This window comes from Poecilia reticulata, chromosome 2 (genome assembly GCF_904066995.2).
Source record: "Poecilia reticulata chromosome 2, P_reticulata-male-v2, whole genome shotgun sequence".
NCBI classification, from domain to species: domain Eukaryota; kingdom Metazoa; phylum Chordata; class Actinopteri; order Cyprinodontiformes; family Poeciliidae; genus Poecilia; species Poecilia reticulata.
This window is the reverse complement of record NC_088831.1, coordinates 44,843,792-44,865,563: the sequence shown is the minus strand read 5'-3', so window position 1 is coordinate 44,865,563 and position 21,772 is coordinate 44,843,792. Positions and strand designations below refer to the sequence as shown.

General features: G+C 44.0%; 1 protein-coding gene across 18 annotated transcripts in view; it reads left to right on the top strand.

The window, feature by feature from the left end:
* The window catches only part of tns1b (tensin 1b), a 126,660-nt gene extending 105,441 nt beyond the window's left edge, over positions 1-21,219 (top strand). For 9 of the 18 annotated variants that reach the window (XM_081604722.1, XM_081604727.1, XM_081604721.1 and 6 more), the window contains 18 exons: positions 648-2,135; positions 4,155-4,235; positions 6,108-6,289; positions 6,366-6,504; positions 9,693-9,788; positions 10,050-10,076; positions 11,507-11,687; positions 11,792-12,810; positions 12,961-13,047; positions 15,395-15,523; positions 15,649-15,741; positions 16,615-16,692; positions 16,768-16,836; positions 16,938-16,964; positions 17,190-17,358; positions 17,615-17,683; positions 18,642-18,671; positions 18,747-21,219. In XM_081604722.1, the coding sequence (XP_081460848.1) occupies positions 648-2,135; positions 4,155-4,235; positions 6,108-6,289; positions 6,366-6,504; positions 9,693-9,788; positions 10,050-10,076; positions 11,507-11,687; positions 11,792-12,810; positions 12,961-13,047; positions 15,395-15,523; positions 15,649-15,741; positions 16,615-16,692; positions 16,768-16,836; positions 16,938-16,964; positions 17,190-17,358; positions 17,615-17,683; positions 18,642-18,671; positions 18,747-18,885 (4,103 nt within the window). In that variant the 3' untranslated portion in view covers positions 18,886-21,219. The remainder of the gene's footprint in view (positions 1-647; positions 2,136-4,154; positions 4,236-6,107; positions 6,290-6,365; positions 6,505-9,692; positions 9,789-10,049; positions 10,077-11,506; positions 11,688-11,791; positions 12,811-12,960; positions 13,048-15,394; positions 15,524-15,648; positions 15,742-16,614; positions 16,693-16,767; positions 16,837-16,937; positions 16,965-17,189; positions 17,359-17,614; positions 17,684-18,641; positions 18,672-18,746) is intronic. The other 9 variants (XM_081604738.1, XM_081604725.1, XM_081604731.1 and 6 more) reach the window with 7 other exon arrangements.
* Positions 21,220-21,772: the final 553 nt, after the last annotated feature.

Below are 21,772 nucleotides of genomic sequence, written 5' to 3'. Positions count from 1 at the left end.
AAAGTTTTGTGGAGGATTGAAGAACCAGGTATTGCTTTTATCTGAACTCTGACCCCTGTATGACGAGCAGAAAGTTGACTGCTTGTTCACCGATGACAGAAAGAGCTTTGTTTGGGGCTCTGTTTTAACTTGAAGTGCCTCTCCTGATGTGTTGTGCTCGTTTCCTTCTGGCCTTTCTTTGTCAGTGAGAGGAAAATTTCCAGTGATGACTAAATCTTTCTGACTGGGACACCCTATATCCTTACAAGCCTTGGCTGCAGCTGGAGGCTGTAAATACTAGAAAATCTTTGTCTGATTGACCAGTATTAGTCAGATGGCACATATTTATATGGTTAGCTAAAAAGAGGGCAAACCCTGGTGATTTCATATTTTCCACAGCACAATCAGCAGTAAATGTTCATTTCCTGAAGCTGGTAGAAAAGTGGAAATGCGCCAGCAGAGCCGTTGGCTGCATAGCCGTTCTTCATAGCTGCACACACTTTTCTTCTTAATGTCTTGATTTATTTTTAGTAGATTGCTCAGTTGAATCGGTAGTTGCCGAGTCACTGTGGCTATGGGAATGTGTGGGCAGCTGAATATAAATGGGTTCTGAAGAACAGACACGTTGTTGATCAGACTCTAAACAGACTCTGTTCTATTTGTTTCAGACGTCATTCACACCCAGGGGCCTCTGGACGGGAGTCTCTATGCCAAAGTTCGTAAAAAGGAGTCTGGTGAAGGAACGGTCACGTCTAATGGCCTTCCAGCCACGGCTGCTGAACACGCTCCACCTGCTGGTGACCACGCCCTGTCAGTGAGCAGCGATTCAGGAAACTCCACTGCCTCTATCAAAACTGACCGAACGGATGAAGCCACATCAGCACCTCACGCTTCCACTGTGAGCCAGACTCGCGTCGCCCTGGATGAGGCGTTACCTTCAGTCCGTCAACAAGCTCCACCAGCACAACAACCAATAAGTCGCAAGGAGAAGAAGGAATTAGAGCAACTACTGAGTGGACTGGAGGGGCCGTTGCACAGACAGGCCTACTTGTCCACGCCAACATCTGCTGCCGCTGCAGGAATGCTTCACCTGGTTCCCGCCCAGGTCCATGTAAATGGGCACAGTGGTATTGATCGTGAAACGGACATCCTGGATGATGAATTGCCCACCAGTCAAGAGGGCAACAGCGTGGACAGTCTGGGGACGTTTTCCTCCACAGATGGACGAGCTACACCAGCTGATCTTTACTACCAGTCTGAGTCACTTATCAATGGCCAGGAACCTGTGCCGTATCTGGAGCGCAACATCCCAGAGAAACCTCTGGAAACCATTCAGCCACGTGTCGGCAGATCTGATAAACCTGCTGCTCTGATCCAAAGTGATTTAACTCCATCACTGGAAAATTACATGGCTACCCAGAACGGCAACTTGTTTCGTTCTCGTTCCTTTGGTGCCGAGCCAAAGTCCATGCCACAGGCTCCCACCCGCACCACCAGCAGCAGGGACGCCGTCCAACGTGGTCTCAATGTCTGGCAGCAATTTGGAGTTCCAGAGGAGCCAGTAACTGAAGGAATCACATTCAGTCCACTTCCATCTGCATCAATGTCCACTCACCACAGCCTGCCGCAGTTCCCACACCGCCACAGTGCCTCTCAGGAAGAGATCGAGCAGTCTATCGAAACCCTTAACCGACTCATGTTGAACCTGGAGCCCAGCCGTTCAGTCGTATCAAAATCCCAAAGTGCTCCACTGAGGGACATGGTGGTGACCACGCAGCCGTCCTTCTCCCAGAGCCAAACCAGACCGTCCCTCCAGACTGATGCTGCCCTGAACGTAGCAGTTCCAGTGCCCAGCCTGGCTAGCAATCTGTCAATAACTCACACATCATCTGGGAAGCCAGGTTCACCAGAGCCCTCACCTTTCAAAGGATCTCCAAATTACTCCTCTGCAGCCAGTGGTCCATCACAGATCCCTCCCTCTTTAGGCCCCCACCTTCAGCTCAAACCCATCAGCACATTCCCAACAAGCATCCAGCCCTCAGATGTTTCAGAGTCCCAAAGGAGCCCAAGTTCTGCCTCAGCATCATCTCAGCCAAGAGACGCTGAGCCAGAGGAAGTCTTCAATGTAGAAGGTCTGGTGGCCCAGAGGGTGGCAGGTAAGACCTTTTCATCTGTTGTGATAGAAAATAATGTCCTACCTTTTTTTTTATTATTATTTTTGGGCTACTAAACATGTACACACCCAGTTTGGCCCTAGTGTTTCTCATCTGCCATCAATATGAAGAAATTAAATAATCTGGAATAAAGTTGGGCTGCAGTTTCTTGACATCTTCTAATCTGCAAACATCGCCAATGCCAGATTTTGCAGAGGTTAGAGAGCATATTAATGATGTTACTATTCAAAGGTATCAGTCAGGAGAAGGGTACAAAATGAGATCTACAGCATTATATCAACTTTCTAGAGCAGTTAAGCCATTCATGTTTAGAAACAAAATAGGGCGACTGACAGAAAATATATACGTTTCAAAAATTACACAGAAACAATGTGGCCGTCCAGAGGTCCACCACCGAAGGGTCAGCAGAAAGTACTGGTCAATTCCAACTTTATGTCTGGACTTGGTGTAAAGACAGATTCATTCAGGGAAAACATCCAGGCTTGGCTGAAATCTCCTAAATCCTTGTGGGAGAGTCTTCTGTATTCTGGTTGGAAGGAAACCAACTGGAATGTTTGGACCACAATTCCAGAAGTTCTGATCGGCACAAAAACAACACGGGTCATCACTGAAAGACAACAAGCCCTATTGTGAAACGTGGTGGTGGCAGAATGTGTGGTTGGCTTTCTTCAGACGGAGCTGAGGTTTCATTTAGGCGGATGAAGTTAAGAGTAGTAGAAATGTGTGGCTGTCTGCCAGAACCTGAACCGGTTGTTACTTTTCATCTTCCGTCTGAATCCAAACCCAAAACAAAACAAAACATTACCAGAAGAAAATATATGTTTTGGTGGTCCAGAGATAAATCTGATCTAATCTGTGGGGTCGCCTCCCAATTTGAAACGTGAAAAACTTTTACAAGGTGGTGAGTCAACATTAGGCCTCGTTTCCACTGAGGGTACCGGGCGGGTCAGGGTACCGGGACAGGGTACCGGGCGGGTCAGGGGACCGGGCGGGTCAGGGTACCGGGCGGGTCAGGGGACCAGGCGGGTCAGGGTACCGGGCGGGTCAGGGTACCGGGTGGGTCAGGGTACCAGGCAGGTCAGGGGACCAGGCAGGTCAGGGGACCAGGCGGGTCAGGGTACCGGGCGGGTCAGGGTACCGGGCGGGTCAGGGTACCGGGCGGGTCAGGGTACCGGGCGGGTCAGGGTACCGGGCGGGTCAGGGTACCAGGCGGGTCAGTACAGGTTCTGTTTCCACCGTAAAATAGAAACAGAACAGCAGCTTGTTCTGCGTCATTCTGGGGTCTCCTAAAGGTTCGGCCCGGTTGGGGCGGAGCTGCTAACATTTTGTCCACTGCTTGGGGGACAGAGAAAAGTCATTGCTTGCAACAAGCACAAGACCTGACAGTTCGTCACTCGTCAGCGTGACATCATGGTGAGACTGGGTTTATCCCCGCCGGCCCAGTGACAGTCTAATTGGGTCTAATTGTTCAGAATTTAAGTCTCATTAAATGTGTAAACAATCTCTAAATAATTCATCTTGGTTTCAGAACCTGGAGTTTTTTTCTTCATGAAGTCCACACAGTTTGCCCTCATTTGGTCTTTATCTTTTTGAGCGGCAGGACAGACAGAGGAGAAAAATGGCTGAAACATCAACATGCTCTGGTCTTATCTCGTTTCCTGGCCGTCTCCATCACTCAGCCTTAAACAGGAAGAGGTTTCCAGTCCGGCAGGTTGACAGGGTCCAGATAAAAGCTTCTGACATCCTGCAGATCTGACCCTGACCTTAAGGCTTCTGGAATCAGACACAAGCTTCAGTTCATTTTAGTGCTATTCAAATGTTTAACTTACTGTTTTACTTTAGTTTTGCTGTCATGTGAGAGAACGATGTGTGTTTTGAACAGGAGCACATGATGTCTGTTATCTTCTGCTGCTGTTATTTTCAGATGACCTCATCCTCCCTCTGCTCGTCTTTCTAGATTATCATAATCTCCTTTCTTTCATCGTTCATCTGTTTGTCCAGAGTACTCGGCTCGAGTCCAAAACATCAACCCCAGCATGACCTCTTCTCAGTCTGAGCACCGCCGCTCTCACTCCCTGTCGGGTTGGTTCTCCCAGCCGGACTGAAGGAACGCTTCAGGAAAACAGGACATGGTTTTCCTTGTGTCTGAGCGTTCCTTCAGTCTGAGTTCAAATCTCTTTCTGCTCTGCCTTTTCAGTGTGGTGGGCTTTTGTTGGCGTTGAATCGTCTGTTTCCGTCATTCTCTAGCTTGAGAAACACCAAACTCCCTCACCACTCGTGTTTGTTCTGAGCTGCAGTTTCCTCTCTGAAGGTGAAGGAGTGGTCCGAACAGACCAGAGGGGATAACTTTAAAGTTTCACAAGAACGGGACAGAGGAGGAACAAAGGAGGCTCTGTTCCTGCCAGGAGAGAGAGTCACAAGATCCGCATTGCCAAAGTTGGGGAACAATGCTGCAGCCAGGATACACTGGCCTCATTCAAATCCACTTTTATCACTTCAACCATTTTCACCATCTACAAAAGCAGACAAAGTAAATGCAGGCCACAGTTGTCCTGGTTGGATCATCAGTGGGCCTGAGTTTGTCCTCTGGTGGCAGAATCTGCACCGCAGAGGAAGATTCAACACAACCACAAACCGTAGAGGTGGAATTAGGTAATGATGGGATTCACATTACGTCGCAGCTGCCTTTCCTTCAGGAACAGCTAGTTTGGTTGAACAGGGTCGTCTTCAGCCTCCAGCAGGAGCAGGTGTGGCGATCAGAGGAAGCCACATGGATCTCAGACTCGCCTCCATGCTGCGTCCACAGAATGATGGGAGAAAAGGCCTCTCGGTTCTGGGATCAGCAGCTGTTAACCATTAGCCGTTACCGCAGTAACGGCGTACTGTAACAGGGAGGTGTGTGTTTTTGGACCCATCTGGGCCTCAGTGGGTGTGTTTCAGTTTTAAAAGCAGGAAAAAAGCAGATTTTTCCTGAATATGAGGCGAGTAGAACAGCTGTTCTCATGTTGGGTCCATTCAGCCTGGAGAAATGCTGAGACCAGGCGGTCGCCCACCACCGCTCCGTCTTCAGTGTCTGCAGACTGAAGTACAGCAGCAGAGTAAATTGCATTTCCACTTTAGCTCAGAAGCCAGAGGTTTCCCACAGTCACAATCCAACATGGCCACCTAATGTGAAACTGTTATGAAAGTTGAAGAAATAAAATGTTTATTGGCGTTTCTGATAGTTTGTATTGGATCAGACCAGCAGTGTCAGTGAGCTGTTCAACTAAATATTTAGCTTAAAAAGAAATATTTGCCTTCAAACTATATATTTGGCTTACTAAATAAATATTTAACATTTTCACATTTTAAAGGACGTCCGTCAGTAATAAAGAGGGCGAAAATGAAATCCTTCATTTGGATGTGAAGCATCTGTTGGTGATTCTTCCTCCTGCAGAGGAAACTGCCTCCGAACAAACACAATAAACTAAAATGTTCTTTGTCTTAAACTTGTTTTTTCCTGTTTTCCTCCAATAAGCACAGATCTTGACACAAAATGTGATGATCTAACACACTGATTCTGTTTCTGCTTTCATGTCATTTCTCTAACTTCCCACTTTACAGTTTGTTGCCTATTTGCATAAAAATCTTAACTCGTCCGGTTTGTTGTTGTAATACTGCTAACTTTCTGCCTGGCTCTCCAAGTCGCAGCAGATTAATGAAAACCAGCTTAACTCGGCGCTTTGAGGAGCCGCCGGTGTTTGATTTGCTGAAAACAGGAGCCTGTTTATGACTGTATTCACCCAGGTTGAGAATTTAACAGCATTTATTGGATATGATGCTAAAATGTTTGTGTGCGTTTGCTCCTTTAGCAACTTTCTCCAGCGTGCATGTTGTATATGAAAGGATGGTTTGCTCGGACCATCAGGCATTTCTCATCTTTGACCTTTAACCCTCATTTATACGTCACCTCAGGGGTCCAGGCCCGTTCAGCACCTTCAGATGAACCGACAATCCTTCCCCGACGTCGCATCACCAGTGAGGGACACTCTGATGACGCGCTGTCCCCAGATGCGCCTGTTCGTTCTCCAGTCCGGTGCGTTTCTCCAGAGTTCGTCAGCGCCATAGCCATGAACCCGGGGGGACGGCCCAAGGAGGTAGAAAACCTGCTCCAGAAGCATCAAAACATGTAAAGTCATTGTTTTCTGACTGGGTTTTTTCCCGCCTCTACAGAAAAACATGCACAGCTACCGGGAGGCCTTTGAGGAGATGGAGGGAGGCCCCATCAGTCCGACACCCACAGCTGGTGGTGAGGCGTTACCCCAAACCCCGGCCTTCCCCGTCTCACCGCAAACCCCTTACTTCAATCTGTGTAAGTCCCCCCTCTGGCTGACAGATGGCACTGTGGAGCTTTGACTTACTCGTGTAATTCATACATGATTGATCATTTTTAAAATACAAGTTAAATTACAACCAACTTTTCTTCTTGAGATTTCCCCCACATGAAAAAACAGGAAAGAAGATTTGAAGGATTATGATGCTGATAAAAAAAATGTGACCATTCAATTTAGATGTTTAAACTCTTCTTTCTATTAGTGTCTTATGGGTCATGTTGTCTTAATAACTTTTTTCAGTTTATCAAGTTCTGTTCTAGTTGACCTTTTGCCAAGATGACCTCTGAAAAACATGCAGGAATCATGTTCCTTCATTGGATTTCAGCTTCGTCTCAGTTTATGTTCACACAGCAGGTGTTGATGCTCCATTATGACTTTGTTGCGTGTTTGTTCATTCTACTAATTGAACGTAATCAGACTTCTGTTTATGGAAGCAACAATGGATGCCGCCATCTATGGATTGATTTTCCATTATGGATCAATTTATCCCAAATAGTTGAAGTAGCTCACTGTCTTTCTGTCGATTAGCTCCATCCAAAGAGTCAGCACTGCTTACTTCAGCCATCGTTTGTGTTCAGATTTATTGTGTCTGGATTCTTCTGGTGTAGTTTGACAATACATGTAACACGTCAGCGTCAGATAAAATGAAACATGATTATCGGATAGGTATCTGATTTGTACCGCATATAAAAGTGGCATAAATCCAATTTTTTAGGGTTAATAGATTTGAATTGGGTCACTCAGAGTGCCAGGCAGAGATGGGCTATGGGTGGCCTTCACCTGTTATATGAACGTAGCCTAGAGGCCAAAGCACACCGCATCCATTTTGGTGCCTGATCCAACAGGAAGTCAGGTTGGATGATGTAGTCACCAATTAAAACGGGGTCACATGGAGATTCCTCCATGACCGCATCGCCAAGGGACCAAGATAGCCCTGGGGTCTATTTTGGTCACAGCAAATTGAGGGGAATGTCATGAGTGAGACACGGTGGCAAAATAAAACATGTGCACTTTGGGGGGATATACAAATTTAAATCTTTTACTCGCCGAAAAAAGCAGTGTACTTACCCATGGTCGGAGCTCAGAATTACCAAAATAAAGTAAAGAGAGACACGGCGATCTTCAAGCAGCTTAGAGCTCACTGCCAAACTGACTTGTGTTTATGCTGGTGCAATTTTCCAGTTCTCTCGCAAATACTCGATCTCCGTAGAGAGACTGCTGTGGTTGAGTCTTCGTCAGGAAAAAATTGGCGAGTCGAATGCAAGTGATGCGTTTTGGACCCAATTTAGCTTAATTACAACTGCATGCCTAGTTTTTAGTTACACAGCTCAGTTCCTCTGCTGTTGTCTTTACATCCTCCTAAACAGGAAATGCTGTTCTCAAGAACACTTAGTTTTCTCAGCTTGACACAAAATGCAGTGTAGAAGTAAAAATGCCCAATTCCCCAGCCAATCTTGTTGAAAGTTTGCGGATCAGTGCAGTCTGTTCTCAATAGTAGATGCTGAAGGTGCTTCAGTCTTCATGTCTCTCCACACTCGTACCATCTATGACCAAAAGGTGGGGTTTCAAAAAATTGATTGCGATTCTTTGGTAAGTGGAGGACGCACGGCACTCGATGAGAGTCCCACCGTCCCAACCCGTCAGCCATACTGATCCCTGAACCCTGTTCTGCTCCTGAGTGTCTCCCTGCCCATCACTCATCACAGCCCTGCACGGCTTTGGCGTGAAAATCACTCGAGAGCAGCACTGTGATGAGACTGCAGAGCAGTCAAAGCTTCCAGTGAAAACTGAAATGATGTTTTTACAAACCAAACTCTCAGCAGCTGCTGCTCTCCCTGCTCCTGTGACTGAGTTCCCATTGCTGCCCTGTTTCCCTGCGCAACCTGATTCTTTCATTGTTACCTTTTTGGCATGAAAAATGGTGAATCATCTCAGTGATTGAGCAGGAATAAAACCTTTTCCCAGAGACATGATTTCACCAGTGTTTAGTTGTTGCATCGAGTCGAGTCTCTCCCGTACTTCATTCAAAGCTGAACAGTGGACGTGCGGTCACATGGTTGCAGGATGTTCATATTACTCACACCTTACATACAAGACGCAGACCACCTGGGGTCACCCTGGGGCTTCCAGGAGTAAATGCCACCTTTCTTCTCTTCCATCGACAATGACACTGCTATTTTCATTCAAGAGTTTTTTAGCCATTTTGACAATCTTTTTGTAGGTATTGTGTGAATATCCATACAAATTACCATGTAATTTATCACCATGTCTGATAAATGCTCCTAAAAACTATTCATGTTGCCTGCAGACACAAAAACCGGATAGTAGAAGAGGATCAGTGGAAGTGAAATAGTAACATTACCATCAGGGCAAAAATCAGCATAAAACATGGCAACAAACTTCTGGACAAATTCCACATTTTGCACAGAGCTCAAGTCTGGTGACGAGAGACGAGGAGGAAAGGAAGACGGTACAAGATAATGCAGCTTTTATCATGGAACTGATTTCAACGCTTTGGATGAAGTATGGGAGAGCCTGTAGTTTCATACATCTTTATAAAAGTTGTTTAACTGATAATGTATGAGTCTGTAAATCCTATTTCTTAGTTTTAACTGGTAGGAAAAAAGTGTCAATCAAAAGGAGCAAGCAGGTATTGCATTATTATGTTAACCTTTTATGATCAGAGGCTAAGACATAAAAAAATCTTTGACTTTATTTCAGTTTATTTCAGTTTTAACTTGGATGTGTTTACGTATCTTTAATGCCTGATTTGCTTCATGGGTCCAGACAGGCAAAGACCCCAAAACCTGTAATCAGAGGTTCTTCATAGGTTCAGCTCAGCTCTGCTTTAATGCACCTTGTTCAACTAGAAGTCAGGTTGGGTCAGAGTTTGACTGAGATTGGTCACATGCATGTTTTGACCCTCCATCAGAGCATGAAGCATGGGAACTCCCACATGAACATGTCCGTCTTTGTACCACCCAGACATGCTGACAGTTCCTTACCTGGTTGGTTGTTCAAATCACATTTCTAGGAGTTGACAGAGATAAAAAATAGCATCCTAAATGAAACCACAGTTTGTAAGTCATACGGTCAACAGGTAGCAGCTGTCAGCATGGCTGTAAGTCTCTCTTTGTGTGGTGCTAACTGCCCCGTTTCCCTCCAGGTCGCTCTCCTCCTGGTCTTGCCAAGACTCCCCTGTCAGCCCTGGGCTTGAAGCCTCACAACCCGGCAGAAATCCTCCTCAACCAAACAGGCTCAGGTTGGTCCTGAAACCATCAAGATGTCTTTGGGGTCATAGGTCAGGGATTACTGTGCAGTGGCCTCCTAATCACTGTAATAAGACCTTCAGGTCATCTGAAGAAACAATGAAAATGTTTAAATCAAAAGGATGGGATGTTGATCTGCTTAGAGCTGTAAGCTCCAAGAAAGATGACACCACCATTACTACAACTGTGGATTCCTACATCATGTTGTTCTTCACAATATGTTGTTTCTGGTTATCTCCAATGATGCCAAACAGATGATGAGAGCAGTGAAAGGGAGGAAGGTAAGGATTAGAGATCTTTGCTGGCACTCAAGCTCATAATCAGTAGCCACCTCATTCATCTTAAAAGGCGTTTATCATCACTTTTATAACTTCTGTTCAGGCTAATGGCTCAGGACAGGTTCATTAACCCCCACCAAAAACACCTGTCTGAATTGAAACACACTTGAAAGTATCACAGAGTGTCAACGTTAATTTTAAAACACAAAACTTGGGTATCGATGCAAAAACAGAAAAAACACCCAACCATGACAAAAGAAGTCATAGTCTGCACTTTGAATGGGAGTTCATAAAGTGAAGGTTAATATAGTGATTCACTCCATGAGGAGGAAGAAGTCAAAAGAAACAAAACAGACCAAAACCTTACCCAGAGATTCAGGGTGTTTTCACACCCGACAGTCAGACTCAGTTTTATTGGGGACCAAAACTGCAATTTGTTCCATTTTTAGCTGCTGCGGTTTCTCTTTCACATTGCACAGAGTCAAACCAAGCAACCAGTTTACCCGCTCACCTGTGGGGGTGCTGCACCAAGAACCACTGAAGGAAACGACATGAAAACAACAGTTTCTGCTCCGCTTGGCATTCACATGTGCCTTAGAATTGCACTAGAGTTCACTTCGGCTGAGTCAAGACCACCTATTTTTGTAGGTGGACCATTCACACCTCCCCAAACAAACCAGACTTGAAAAATCTGGCTCAGTTACAGAAACATGCTGCAACAGCTCATTTTTATCATGGATGTTTTTTCCGGTTAGACTTAATTCTTGTGAATAGCTGCGTCCGTCTCTACATCTGATGTAGCTGCATTTTATTGTGTTGCGTTTTTATCCCTCAAGCTTTGGTTCGTTCCTTCATAGGAATTCCCATTGTCCAGTTTCCGTTTACTTCCATAGAGCTCCTCATTTCCTGGACGTGCTCCCTCTATCCTTTCACTTCCTCCAATAAGAGGGCACACATCCACTTGATCCCGGCTTTGAGAAAGTTTTTTCGTCTACAGAGAAATGTGTGTGCCTTCGTTCAGTTCCAGGAAACGAATCTTTGTTGATATATATAGTAATGCCATTTTGTTTTAATGGGCATCTATCAAAAAGGTAAATGTGTTTCAAAAAAACTGACTGGATTTTAAAAACAACCTTTATTTGTCTTATTTTAAAAGGTTTGTAGGTTTTCTGACAGGTGATGGTGGTGATGCGCCCTTTAAGATCCGTCTCAGTTGTCCTCGTCAGCATCATCAGTTACTCATCGTTTTTTTTTCTTTTTTAAAAAGGAGCATTCGCTATTAGTTCCTTTTCCTTTGATCTGATTGTTCCATTGCATTAATCTCTTGCTCAAGGGAAAAAAATATATAAAAACACAAATCAGAAACCAATCATCAACAATGCACAGCATGAGGCTATGCATTTAAATCTTACACTCTTCTTTTTTAAATCAAGGCCCAAGAAGCTATGTGGAGTCTGTGGCGAGGTCAGCGGTGGTAGGCGGACAGCCACCAACATCACCTCGGAGCCTTAGTCCACCTGGAGACATCAAGAGTCAGCAGCGAGGTCCAAGCCCAACCACTCATACACTGAACCCACCTTTATCCAGCAGCAGTCCCATCCAGGACTCACAGGGGTGAGTCAGTTACAACTCCTGGTCCTCGAACTAAGGCTACATTCATACACCAGGCAAATGCGACCCATACAACCCAACTAACAGATTTCTTCCCTCAATTGTAGAGATCTCCAAGCAGAAAGCAGCATTAGCACTCCCTCCCAACCGACTGTTGATTCTGGGTTCCACTCACACCCTCCGGAGAGTTTGTACCCTACTCGCACGCCATCAAATCAAGACCTAAATCCATCCACTTCTCCTTACCTGGACTCCTGCTCTCCAACCTCCTCCTACTTTGGATCTACAACCCCAACACTGTCCTATCTTGGTCCTAGCAGCCTACTGGGAAGCTACCCAGGCTCTGATCCCAGCCCACCTCTCTCAGAGCCCTCAAAGACCACACATGGCCATGAAAGTCTCCAGCTACAACCGAACATCCACAGCTCAAACTATAATCCCGTCCTCCAGCAGAACTTCAGTGTCAAACAAGATGGATTCATCCAGACAGGTCAAAAACCCCCATCTAACGACTTTGAGGTAGTAATGGCAGATCTTGGTGGCAGTCCAATCCTTGGTCGTCATCTGCCTCACGGAACACAGAGCAGTCCAGTTCTCAGCAGACAGACTTCTCAGCACAGTCCAATCCTCAGCCGGCAGCCCTCCCTGGGTCAGCCCATTCAGAGCAGTCCTGTGCTTAGCCGACAGCCATCTGTCACACACCCTCAAGGAAGCCCAGTGTTGGGCTGTCATCCATCTGTTACACAAATGTCCCAGAGAAGCCCCAGTTTAGATCGTCACCCCATGCACAGTGGTTACACCACACCAGATGAAAGACATGGGAACTTGTCGAGGCAGAGTAGCTCTTCTGGATATCAGGGGCCACCCACTCCCTCCTTTCCCATTTCCCCTGCTGGCTACTCGGATGGGGGGACGATGGGGATGAGTGTAGGTTTCAGGCAGGGTAGCCCAGCCCAAGGCTTCCAGCCACAGCTCCCAGAGAAGAGACGCATGTCGAGTGGCGATAGACCAAATGGAGCACCGTCCTATGGGACGCTAAATGGGAAGATTATGTCCCCAGTGAGTGGAGGGAGTACTCCTGGCTACTTCCACACCCTCTCAGACTTTTCACGGTTCAATATGCATGGTAAGAACATACATTTAGAGAAAGCACTGTCCTCAAGACAAGATTTATAATGTGATCAAAGAACCTTCAAGCATTTTTCTATAACTGTATATCATCATATCACATCTTTCACAAACAAAGGTTCTCATCTTAGTTTTATTTTTACTGCAGATGGAAGTCCGGAGACCAAGCTGAATGTTAAATTTGTTCAGGACACGACCAAGTTCTGGTACAAGCCGGACATCTCCAGGGAGCAAGGTACGCTGCTTTTAGACTGTTCGAGTTCACATTTTCAGCCTCCGTGGGGTAACATGTTGTTGGAAAAGAGGTTCCTCACGTTCAGAAGGAGGAGTGTGGATTTTAATCCTGGCTTCGGGATATTTGACCAGATCTTTAACTTAAATAAATTATTGTTCGGTTGTCTTGACCATGTGTACTTTGTGGATCTGGAGGAGGATCACTAAACAGGTCCCTTGAGGTATTTTGTGTGGGGTGAAATTATTTCTTTCAAGGGCTATTCTCTCTTTGTATGCCCAAAGCTCTGGCTGTATCCACATTTTCAGAACAAATTTGTCTTGTTCCTATTGTGGGTTGGAGTGTTTTGTGTTTATGAACTGTATCTGAAGGTGTAGTTATGAAGGAAAGGACTATCTGTTAATCTCAGGTTACCATCTATGGTTCTGTTGTCTTCAGCATCTGAGGGGAGCAAAAAGTAATCAGTTGAAGTAATCAGGTTGATCAGGATGCCTCCTTCATGTCTTCTTCATAGAAGCGGTGAGGAACTGGCACTAGCACCAACCCCGGTTACGAACTCAAACCTCACCGGTGGAAAAGTCGTTCTTGATATGAACTTATCTTTTAGGGTGTTTTTAAGCCTGATTGTCTAGGGCACTGTGTTTGTTGACCAAAGTTGCAACATATATTGACATTTCAGCAGGTATGGTTCACTTTTACACTGCCTTGTATCAAACAAACCACACCCTTTAAGAAATCCGTTTATCTCCTCTCCTGTGGGGGCGCTGCACCACAAAACTCTGAAGGAAACGATACGAAAACCTCCGACACTGAGCACAACCTCCTTCTTCACTAACTGATAATAAAAAAGGAGTGGTGTCAGATTTTATTGATTGTAGGATTTCGCTTTTGTCTTTGGTGCAAGACCACAAGCCATTTCTCCTGCTAGCGCTTGATACACACATCTGTGTTGGTTGTATTTAGCCATTCTGTACTGCACTGTGGTCCGCTTCCTGCTTTTGGAGCAATCCCCAGTCCACTTGGCATTGCATTCGAACAGAACCAGAGCTGCTGCGAATGCACCCTTGGTTTCCCCCACCAAACATAAACCTGGACACTGGCCGGACCACTTCAAAATTCCTTTTTTTGTTTGGCATTATGATTCAAGTAAGGAGTCATTTACAGTTTATCTTGTGTTCTTTAGGCTTGGTTAATGCTGGGATGTTCACATACTTTTAGAAGGTGTTATGTTTTCATTTAATGCTGCACAGATGGTTAAATCTTCATGGCTTTCACTCTGAGATGATGGACATAATATCAGTGACCCTGTAACATCGTTTTGTAGAAATAATGAATATGCATGTGGTCTTTGGTTTGGGTCAGTTGCCACCAGCCATCCTGCATGCATTTTCTCCCTTGCATTATATTGCATCATCTTGAAATTGTGCACAACTGCAATGACATCAGGCACATGCAGTTTATATTTAGTGCAGTCCCAAAGAGTGAAAACCACAGCATATGTAGAGAATTACTGAATATCTGATTCATCTCTCTTAAACTGTCACATGTGCAGAAGTGAGCCAGTAAGGACTAAAGCTCGTCTCCTGAGTGTCTGAAACAAGTCGTCATGCTGGAGACTAAGCCCGTGGCTTACTTCTTCATTTTTTTTAATTTGCATCATTTTAGAGCTTTTTAGCTTCTTCCTATCTTTAAATGTTAGCACTCAAATCTAGTTAGTGTCACCACTTTGCTATGGCTAAGAGATTAAATTGAGAAATTACAACAATCTGTTTTTTTTTTTTTGTTAAAAATATTAAACCAGAGTAGTGACCCTAGTGTTGTCATGTTCCTGTTACTCCATCTGCTGGAACAAAGCTCATCGTTTTGCCCATTATTCTTTAAAAATCCATGCAAATCAAAATCTGGACATTAATCTCATGATATACTGTTCTAAAACAGTGTTTCCCAACCCTGGTCCTCAAGGCACACCGTCCTACATGTTTTAGAGGTTTCCCTGCTTCAATGTGCCTCACTCAACTGATTGCAGTTCAGCAAACGCCTGTTAATCAGTCATCGATTGAAATCAGCTGGTCTGAAGCAAGGAAATACCTGAAACATGCAGGACAGGGGGGCGTGATGAATGGAGTTGAGAAACAGTGTTTCAGAAGGTTTATACCAGAACAGTGTCTGGAAATTGAATAATCAGAGATTATCTTGTATACAAGTTGTCTATACATTATCAGTGGAGCTCTACAGAGGCACAGTGATTGGCTGGTTGACCATCTGAAGGCGGTCCCAGGGCCCAGACGACAAAATGTTACTCTCAATATCCACACTTCCTCTGATTCGTAAATATGCTGTGTGATTACAGCCATCAACCTGCTGAAAGACAGAGAGCCAGGAGCCTTCGTCATCAGAGACAGCCACTCGTTCAGAGGGGCGTACGGCTTGGCCATGAAGGTGGCGTCCCCTCCACCCTCTGTGCACCAGAGCAAGAAAGGTAGGAGGATTATGTAATGCAGCCGCTGTTGTCTTGACTTGGCCCCAGTTAAGGTCGAGATAATATCGTGACAACAAAGAACTGAGAACTGGTTCGATGTTAATCGGTTGTTCTGTGCCATGCAGGTGACATCACCAACGAGCTGGTGAGGCACTTCCTGATTGAGAGCAGTCCTAAAGGAGTGAAGCTGAAAGGCTGCCCTAATGAGCCTTATTTTGGTAAGCAGAACATCAGCAGGCATCTTTGTACAATTAGACAAGTTAAACATAAGTACACATCCGCTTTTCTCTAACTTATTAAAATGTTGTCTTAATAATTAAAAATGTGGGCTGTTTTCAATGGTTTCAGGTCATTAGAGCAAGGGAGCCACGTTAACAGTTTTATCTATAAAACCTCGACTGGCTACTTGGATGATTGAAAACTGTCCTGCATGAAACCAATATCTTTGATTTCCTGAACCACTGTTTGAAGAAAATGTCTTCTAGAAACTAGCAGCAGGTTCTGAAGTTAATTTCGAGGCCATCTTCAATCCAAAAAGGTCCAATCAGCTCTTTAATAATACCAGAACCGTGCCCCAACTCACCCTTCCTAGCAGGAAGTGGACCTCTGTGCCTGTTACTGATCCACCAACAGGACCATCCATCTGGTCCTTCAAGAGTCTCTCTCACTTCATCCATAAAGCCTTTTTAGAATCTCTCTTCAGACATTTCTTGACCCAGTCTAGATGCTTCAGATTCTTGTTGGTCAGGTGAGCTCTGAACATCTTGTACTCTAGTTCCTCCAAGTAGGTGGCAGATATCGACTATGGCAGATGGATTCCTGGTAGCTTCAGGCTTGATTCTTCTCAAATCCTTTGCAAGTCATTTGTGTCTTTTTCTCTCAATCCGCTTCTTGTGAACCTGTTGACTATTTGACCCCAAACATTTGATGGTTCTGTGATCACACCTTGACATATTAGCTATTTCAAGAGTGCTGCATCCTTTCGAGAGACTTTTGGTGATTATTGACTAAATGTCTCCTGATTTTCTCTCACGAGTTGAGGCTACTTTGAGTATGAAAGATTAATTGAAAGTTGTTTTTCTGTCTGGCAGGTTGTCTCTCTGCTTTGGTCTACCAGCATGCCATCACACCTCTGGCGCTCCCCTGCAAACTCCTCATCCCTACCACAGGTATTGATTGACCTTCCACTCCGTTTAGAAGCATTGCTTTGGGGGTTTTTAAGGTTGTAAATGTGCTTTCTGTAGATCTGATGGAAGAAACTCCAGAGGTCACAGCTACAAACCCGCTAGCTGAAAGGCTGAAACAAGGAGCAGGTAACACATCTAAAAGCATCTAATTCTGCTGTTGAAAGTTCAGTTATCTGGTGTCAGAGGCAGCGATTAGATTCTCACAACCTGACTCCTTGTTATCTCAGTGCAGAGGGCCCCAGCTGAGTCCCATGGTAAAGCCATTTTCACATCTGGAATGTGCATCTTACATGTTGGTCTATGTTCTTAACAGCAGCGTCCAGCATCTCCTCAGTAACCTTTCTGTGGAATGATTTTCCTCCTCAAACTCCCAGATTCCTTCCTGAAGCATGATCCACATTAAAACCTTTTCTGCATGAACAGAGGTGATCCTGCTCAACACGTTTGATCCATCTGGGGTGATTTCTCTCTCTTCCCAGCATGCAACGTTCTCTATATCAACTCGGTGGAGATGGAGTCCCTGACGGGTCCCCAGGCTGTTGCCAAGGCCATTTCTGAGACGCTGGCTGCTGCTTCGCCCCCCACCGCCACCGTTGTGCACTTCAAGGTGTCTTCCCAGGGCATCACGCTCACAGACAACCAGAGGAAGTAAGTCGGAAACATCCTCCCCATTCTGACACCAGTCAGAGTAACGCAAAGTTTCGGTTTTATCTTTAGGCCTGTCCTTACCAGATACATGACGCTGCAAAATGAACTAAATTCAGACTACCTAACCACACATTCTCAGATACAGACTGAGTGTTGTTTAGATAATGTTTAGGTGAATAAACTCAAAATGACCAAAACATTCTGGTAGAAACTTTCCACAGCAACATTTGTAAGCATGATTTTTCCTCTTTTCCAGGCTTTTTTTCCGACGCCACTATCCCGCCAACACCGTCACTTTCTGCAATACAGACCCTCAGGACAGGAAGTAAGTCAGACATAAATCTAGTCATGATTTCTTTGGTGTTCAACCCTTTTCTTGTTGCATGTATCAAAGCAAAATGTGAAACAAAACTAAAGCAGTTGCTAGGCTACTATAACCAACTTTTCTCTCTAAAAACTGGATTGGTGGAGAATTTCCAACAAATCCGACATGCACTGGTGGGCACCGCCAACTGAAACGTTAGCTGTGCTACTCACATAGCATGCTATGTGCTAATGTTAACTAGTGAAACATCAGTTTCACTAACCCTAAAGTGCTCTATCAACACACCATATCAAACTTCAATGCAAATATTTGCCCTTGAAAGACTACAACCCTCAAGAATCAATTTAATTTGACATTATAATTTACATGTTGTATAACACCTTTAGTATTTATGTTTATATCTTGTTCTCTTCTGTCCATGTTTTATTTGAAGAAAACTTGAGAGGAAACAAAACTGCTGTGACTTCAAAATAAGAGCGTGTATAAATGTCTAATGAAAGTTCATAAAACAGCCAAGTAAATTACTGTTTAGAATTTATTTGTAAAAATATTTTGCGAAAGCCAAGTGTGCTCAACGCGATCAAAGTTAGCAAACGCACTGGATGAAATATTAGCTCACTATTAGCAAATTAGAGGAAATGTGCCCTCCACAATTTTCTTTTGCAACAAAAATATTTAGGCCAAGATGACTAACAATTGTAAATACGGTGTTAATTACAATCTAGTTTTAAATCTGTTAGAAAATGAAGGGATTGCAGATTTGTAAGCATTTTTGGGAGTAAAACCTTTGAAAGATCAGAAGGATTTTAAAATTGCAATTTAGTTTCCTTAGAGGAATGTAAAGAAGCTTTAGTTGTGACTAGAGCTTCATTTTTCATCATTACTCTGCATTTCACTGTGTGTCCAGGGAAAACATGAGAAAAAAAATCCCTAACTTGTGTATCTTTTACCCTTCCAGATGGAGCAAACCTGAGGGCGGCCCGGCCAAGTGAGTGACCGCTCCATCAGCAGCGTTTCCCGCCCAATCCGACCTTCCTCCTCTTTAAATCTTCTTTCTTTTCAGGTTCTTTGGATTTGTGGCGCGGAAGCAGGGAAGCACAACGGACAACGTCAGCCACATCTTTGCGGAGTTGGACCCGGACCAGCCGGCCAGCGCCATCGTCAACTTTGTGTCGAAGATAATTGCCTCGCAGACCCGATGAGGAGCGGGCTGAACCTCCCTCCCTCTTGGCCCGGTTCCTTTAAAACCTTTGGTTGCTTTTCATTTCTTCTTCGATGTCGCCCTTTTTTCTTGCTCTGTCTCCTTTAAGACGTGTGGTTGTTCTCAGTCGGGCTTCAGAACAGAGCGGAGGAAGTGACAGATGGGGGGTAGCTGTGTTTGACGGTGGGATGGGGGGTAATTAAGCCTCCAGGGAAGAGGGAATGATTGTGTGCAAATATTAACATTTTTATGTTGTTTTTTAAGGAGGAAGTGAAGTTGTGTGAAGGTGGATTGTTTATCTTTCAGACTGCTCAACCAAAGATTTAACAAAGGTAGTCCAGGGTGTGAGCCGTGCACCGCCAAGGGAGGGTCACAAGTATTCTTTTGTAAAACAAATATGGCTGCTTAATCCAAAACACCCAAGTTTCTGTCTGTATGTACTGATACTGTAGGTCAATCCTGCACCACTGCTGTCTTACATGAAACTGTTGGACATTCTGCAGCTGGTGGGGGTCTGTAAATATTCTGAATGGCTTTTTATTTTGGAGTAGGACTAGTAGACGACATCTGGCGTTTGTTTTCTAAAGCTTTGAAAAAAAAAATATCCACGATGTCTTAAAGATGCAGGACTGAAGCTGATGACCGTCACTGTGCCCTCGCTTCACGTCCGCCACCATCGCAGCATTTAGCTCACGACTGAAAGGCTCAGAGCTGATCGTTCTTTACGGCTCTCGGGTTTTTGTCTGTGGAAACGAGTCGGAACGCTCACCCTACCCGAAAGTAAGCTATACCTATAGATATATATGAGTTCTATATATAAACTTCCATTGGTTTAAGATATTTATTTTTTTGCTTCATTTTAACTTGTATACCTGTATTATAAAGTATACATTACTAAAAACAGAGAAGATGGCTGAGAAGTTGTAAAGCGTGTGCTTTTAAAGTGCATCACTGTCGTTTTGAATGTTTTTCACGTTTTGTTTTCTTTTAACACTCTTGTTTTTTGTTTTATTGGGGAAATATTTTGTATCAAAGAATATTATTGAAGTCCAAATTGGAGTTGATCTAAAGTGAAGCCAGAAACAAATGATTTGTTGCCTTGAACCTGCCTAGAAAGTACATCATCCACATTCAGTACCTATGTGGGATGGCATAGAGGTCCGGTCCAATATGGGTTTCATTCTGATCCCTCAGAGTCCGTTTAATCTCTTAAAACCCAATGAAGCAGCAGCCATGATGAACAGGTCAGAATCTCTTTACCTGTAATGTAAAACTGGGTCCACTCACTGACCACAATGGGTCACCACGACCTTAACCATCCAGGAGGAACGGTCTGACCTGACTGCGGATCATTTAAGAAGACGTAAACGTCTAGAATTGTTTCATGGAGCTTAGCGACATAAAAGGTCACTGCTGACCGTCCAGAACCCTCAATGCCTTGGCCTATACAAAGCAAAAACCAGGATAAAGAAGCGCAAGGTTGTGAAAATTAATGCAATTGCATCTAGACCAGAACATGTAGGACATAAAGATGTTAAACGAGGTCGTCCAGAGCTCACACACTCCAATAACACAACAGACCACAGCATATCAGGACTGAGGCCTATACAAGCACTGGGCCCAATGCAAACCCAAAATCTCAACCCAATTAAGCTCCATTGATGCATTGACTAACAAATTTAAACCTCCTCATATTCCCAAAAGACAGGAAAGATTTCAGGATGAGAACTGATTCAACCGGACTCTTCGTCTGCAGACGCCACATCGAAAACCCAAATCCTCCCAGTCAGGTTAAATGAGACACTACTGCCCTCGAGTGGTGCAGAACAAGAACTACAACAGATTCTAATTCAGTGTTTTAACTGTGTTGGATGAGAAATCAACTCTGAGAAATTAAGAACTGGTTGGCAGCAGGATGATTGATTAGACGTATTTGGAGCCTTATGATAAATTTTTTAAAAATGCAGCACTTACAGGGTTTTTGTATCTAGAATGTATTTATTAGCTGGGGGGCTTGCGCGCTCAACTGTAACCGTAATGCTGCAGACTAATCTCTACACAGCATCCAGTTTTACTCAAACCAGGCCCGTCGGTAGTTTATAGATGCTCGACTCGGCTTATGCAACAAGAAAAAAATTTAAAAACGTCGGTTTTTGCTTCCAAAACAATTATTGAAGTAAAAGGACTTTGAGCTAAGAGTCCAGATTTGTCTGGACTGTAGAGTGTATGAATGAGCTACGATTTCTGTAAAGAGCTTTGTTGATTTTGGTTTGCTACATGGTATGCATTTTATCATTTCAGGTTGATAAAAACATTAAAAAGCAGTACAAATCAACATGTTGGAGTCTTATTTTGGTGTATTTTACTTTTGAAGAGTCGGTTTCTTTTGTTGACTGGAGAAAAATCCCAAAAGTCAAACTTTATATGCTTCTTTGGGTGATTATTACTGGGATCTTAGGAAAGTGGTGTGAAGATTATTACAATACAAACTGAAATGATTTAAGATAGAATTTCTGCATGGATCTTGTAAAGTTTTAACTCTAGTTGGTATTAGATAGGAAAATAATCTTTAACCTAATCAGTTGCCATATTTGATCATGTGTGGTTTCTAAAGATGGCCTGCCCTTTAATAAAAGGGTTAACATTTTTAAAAAATATTAGTTTTTTATATTATGTTAATTCATTGTGCAATAATTCAGTTAGGGTTCATCAGTCCACCTTCAGCCATTTTAAGTTTGAACTTGTATAAATTAGTCCGAAATGATGAGTTTCACAAATCAAAGTTAGGTAAAATAAATAAATAAAAATAAATAAAGCAATTTAGGAAAATTAGTCCATGTCTATCATGTTAAACGGAATTTTGAGCGGTATTATTGAGGCATTTTATG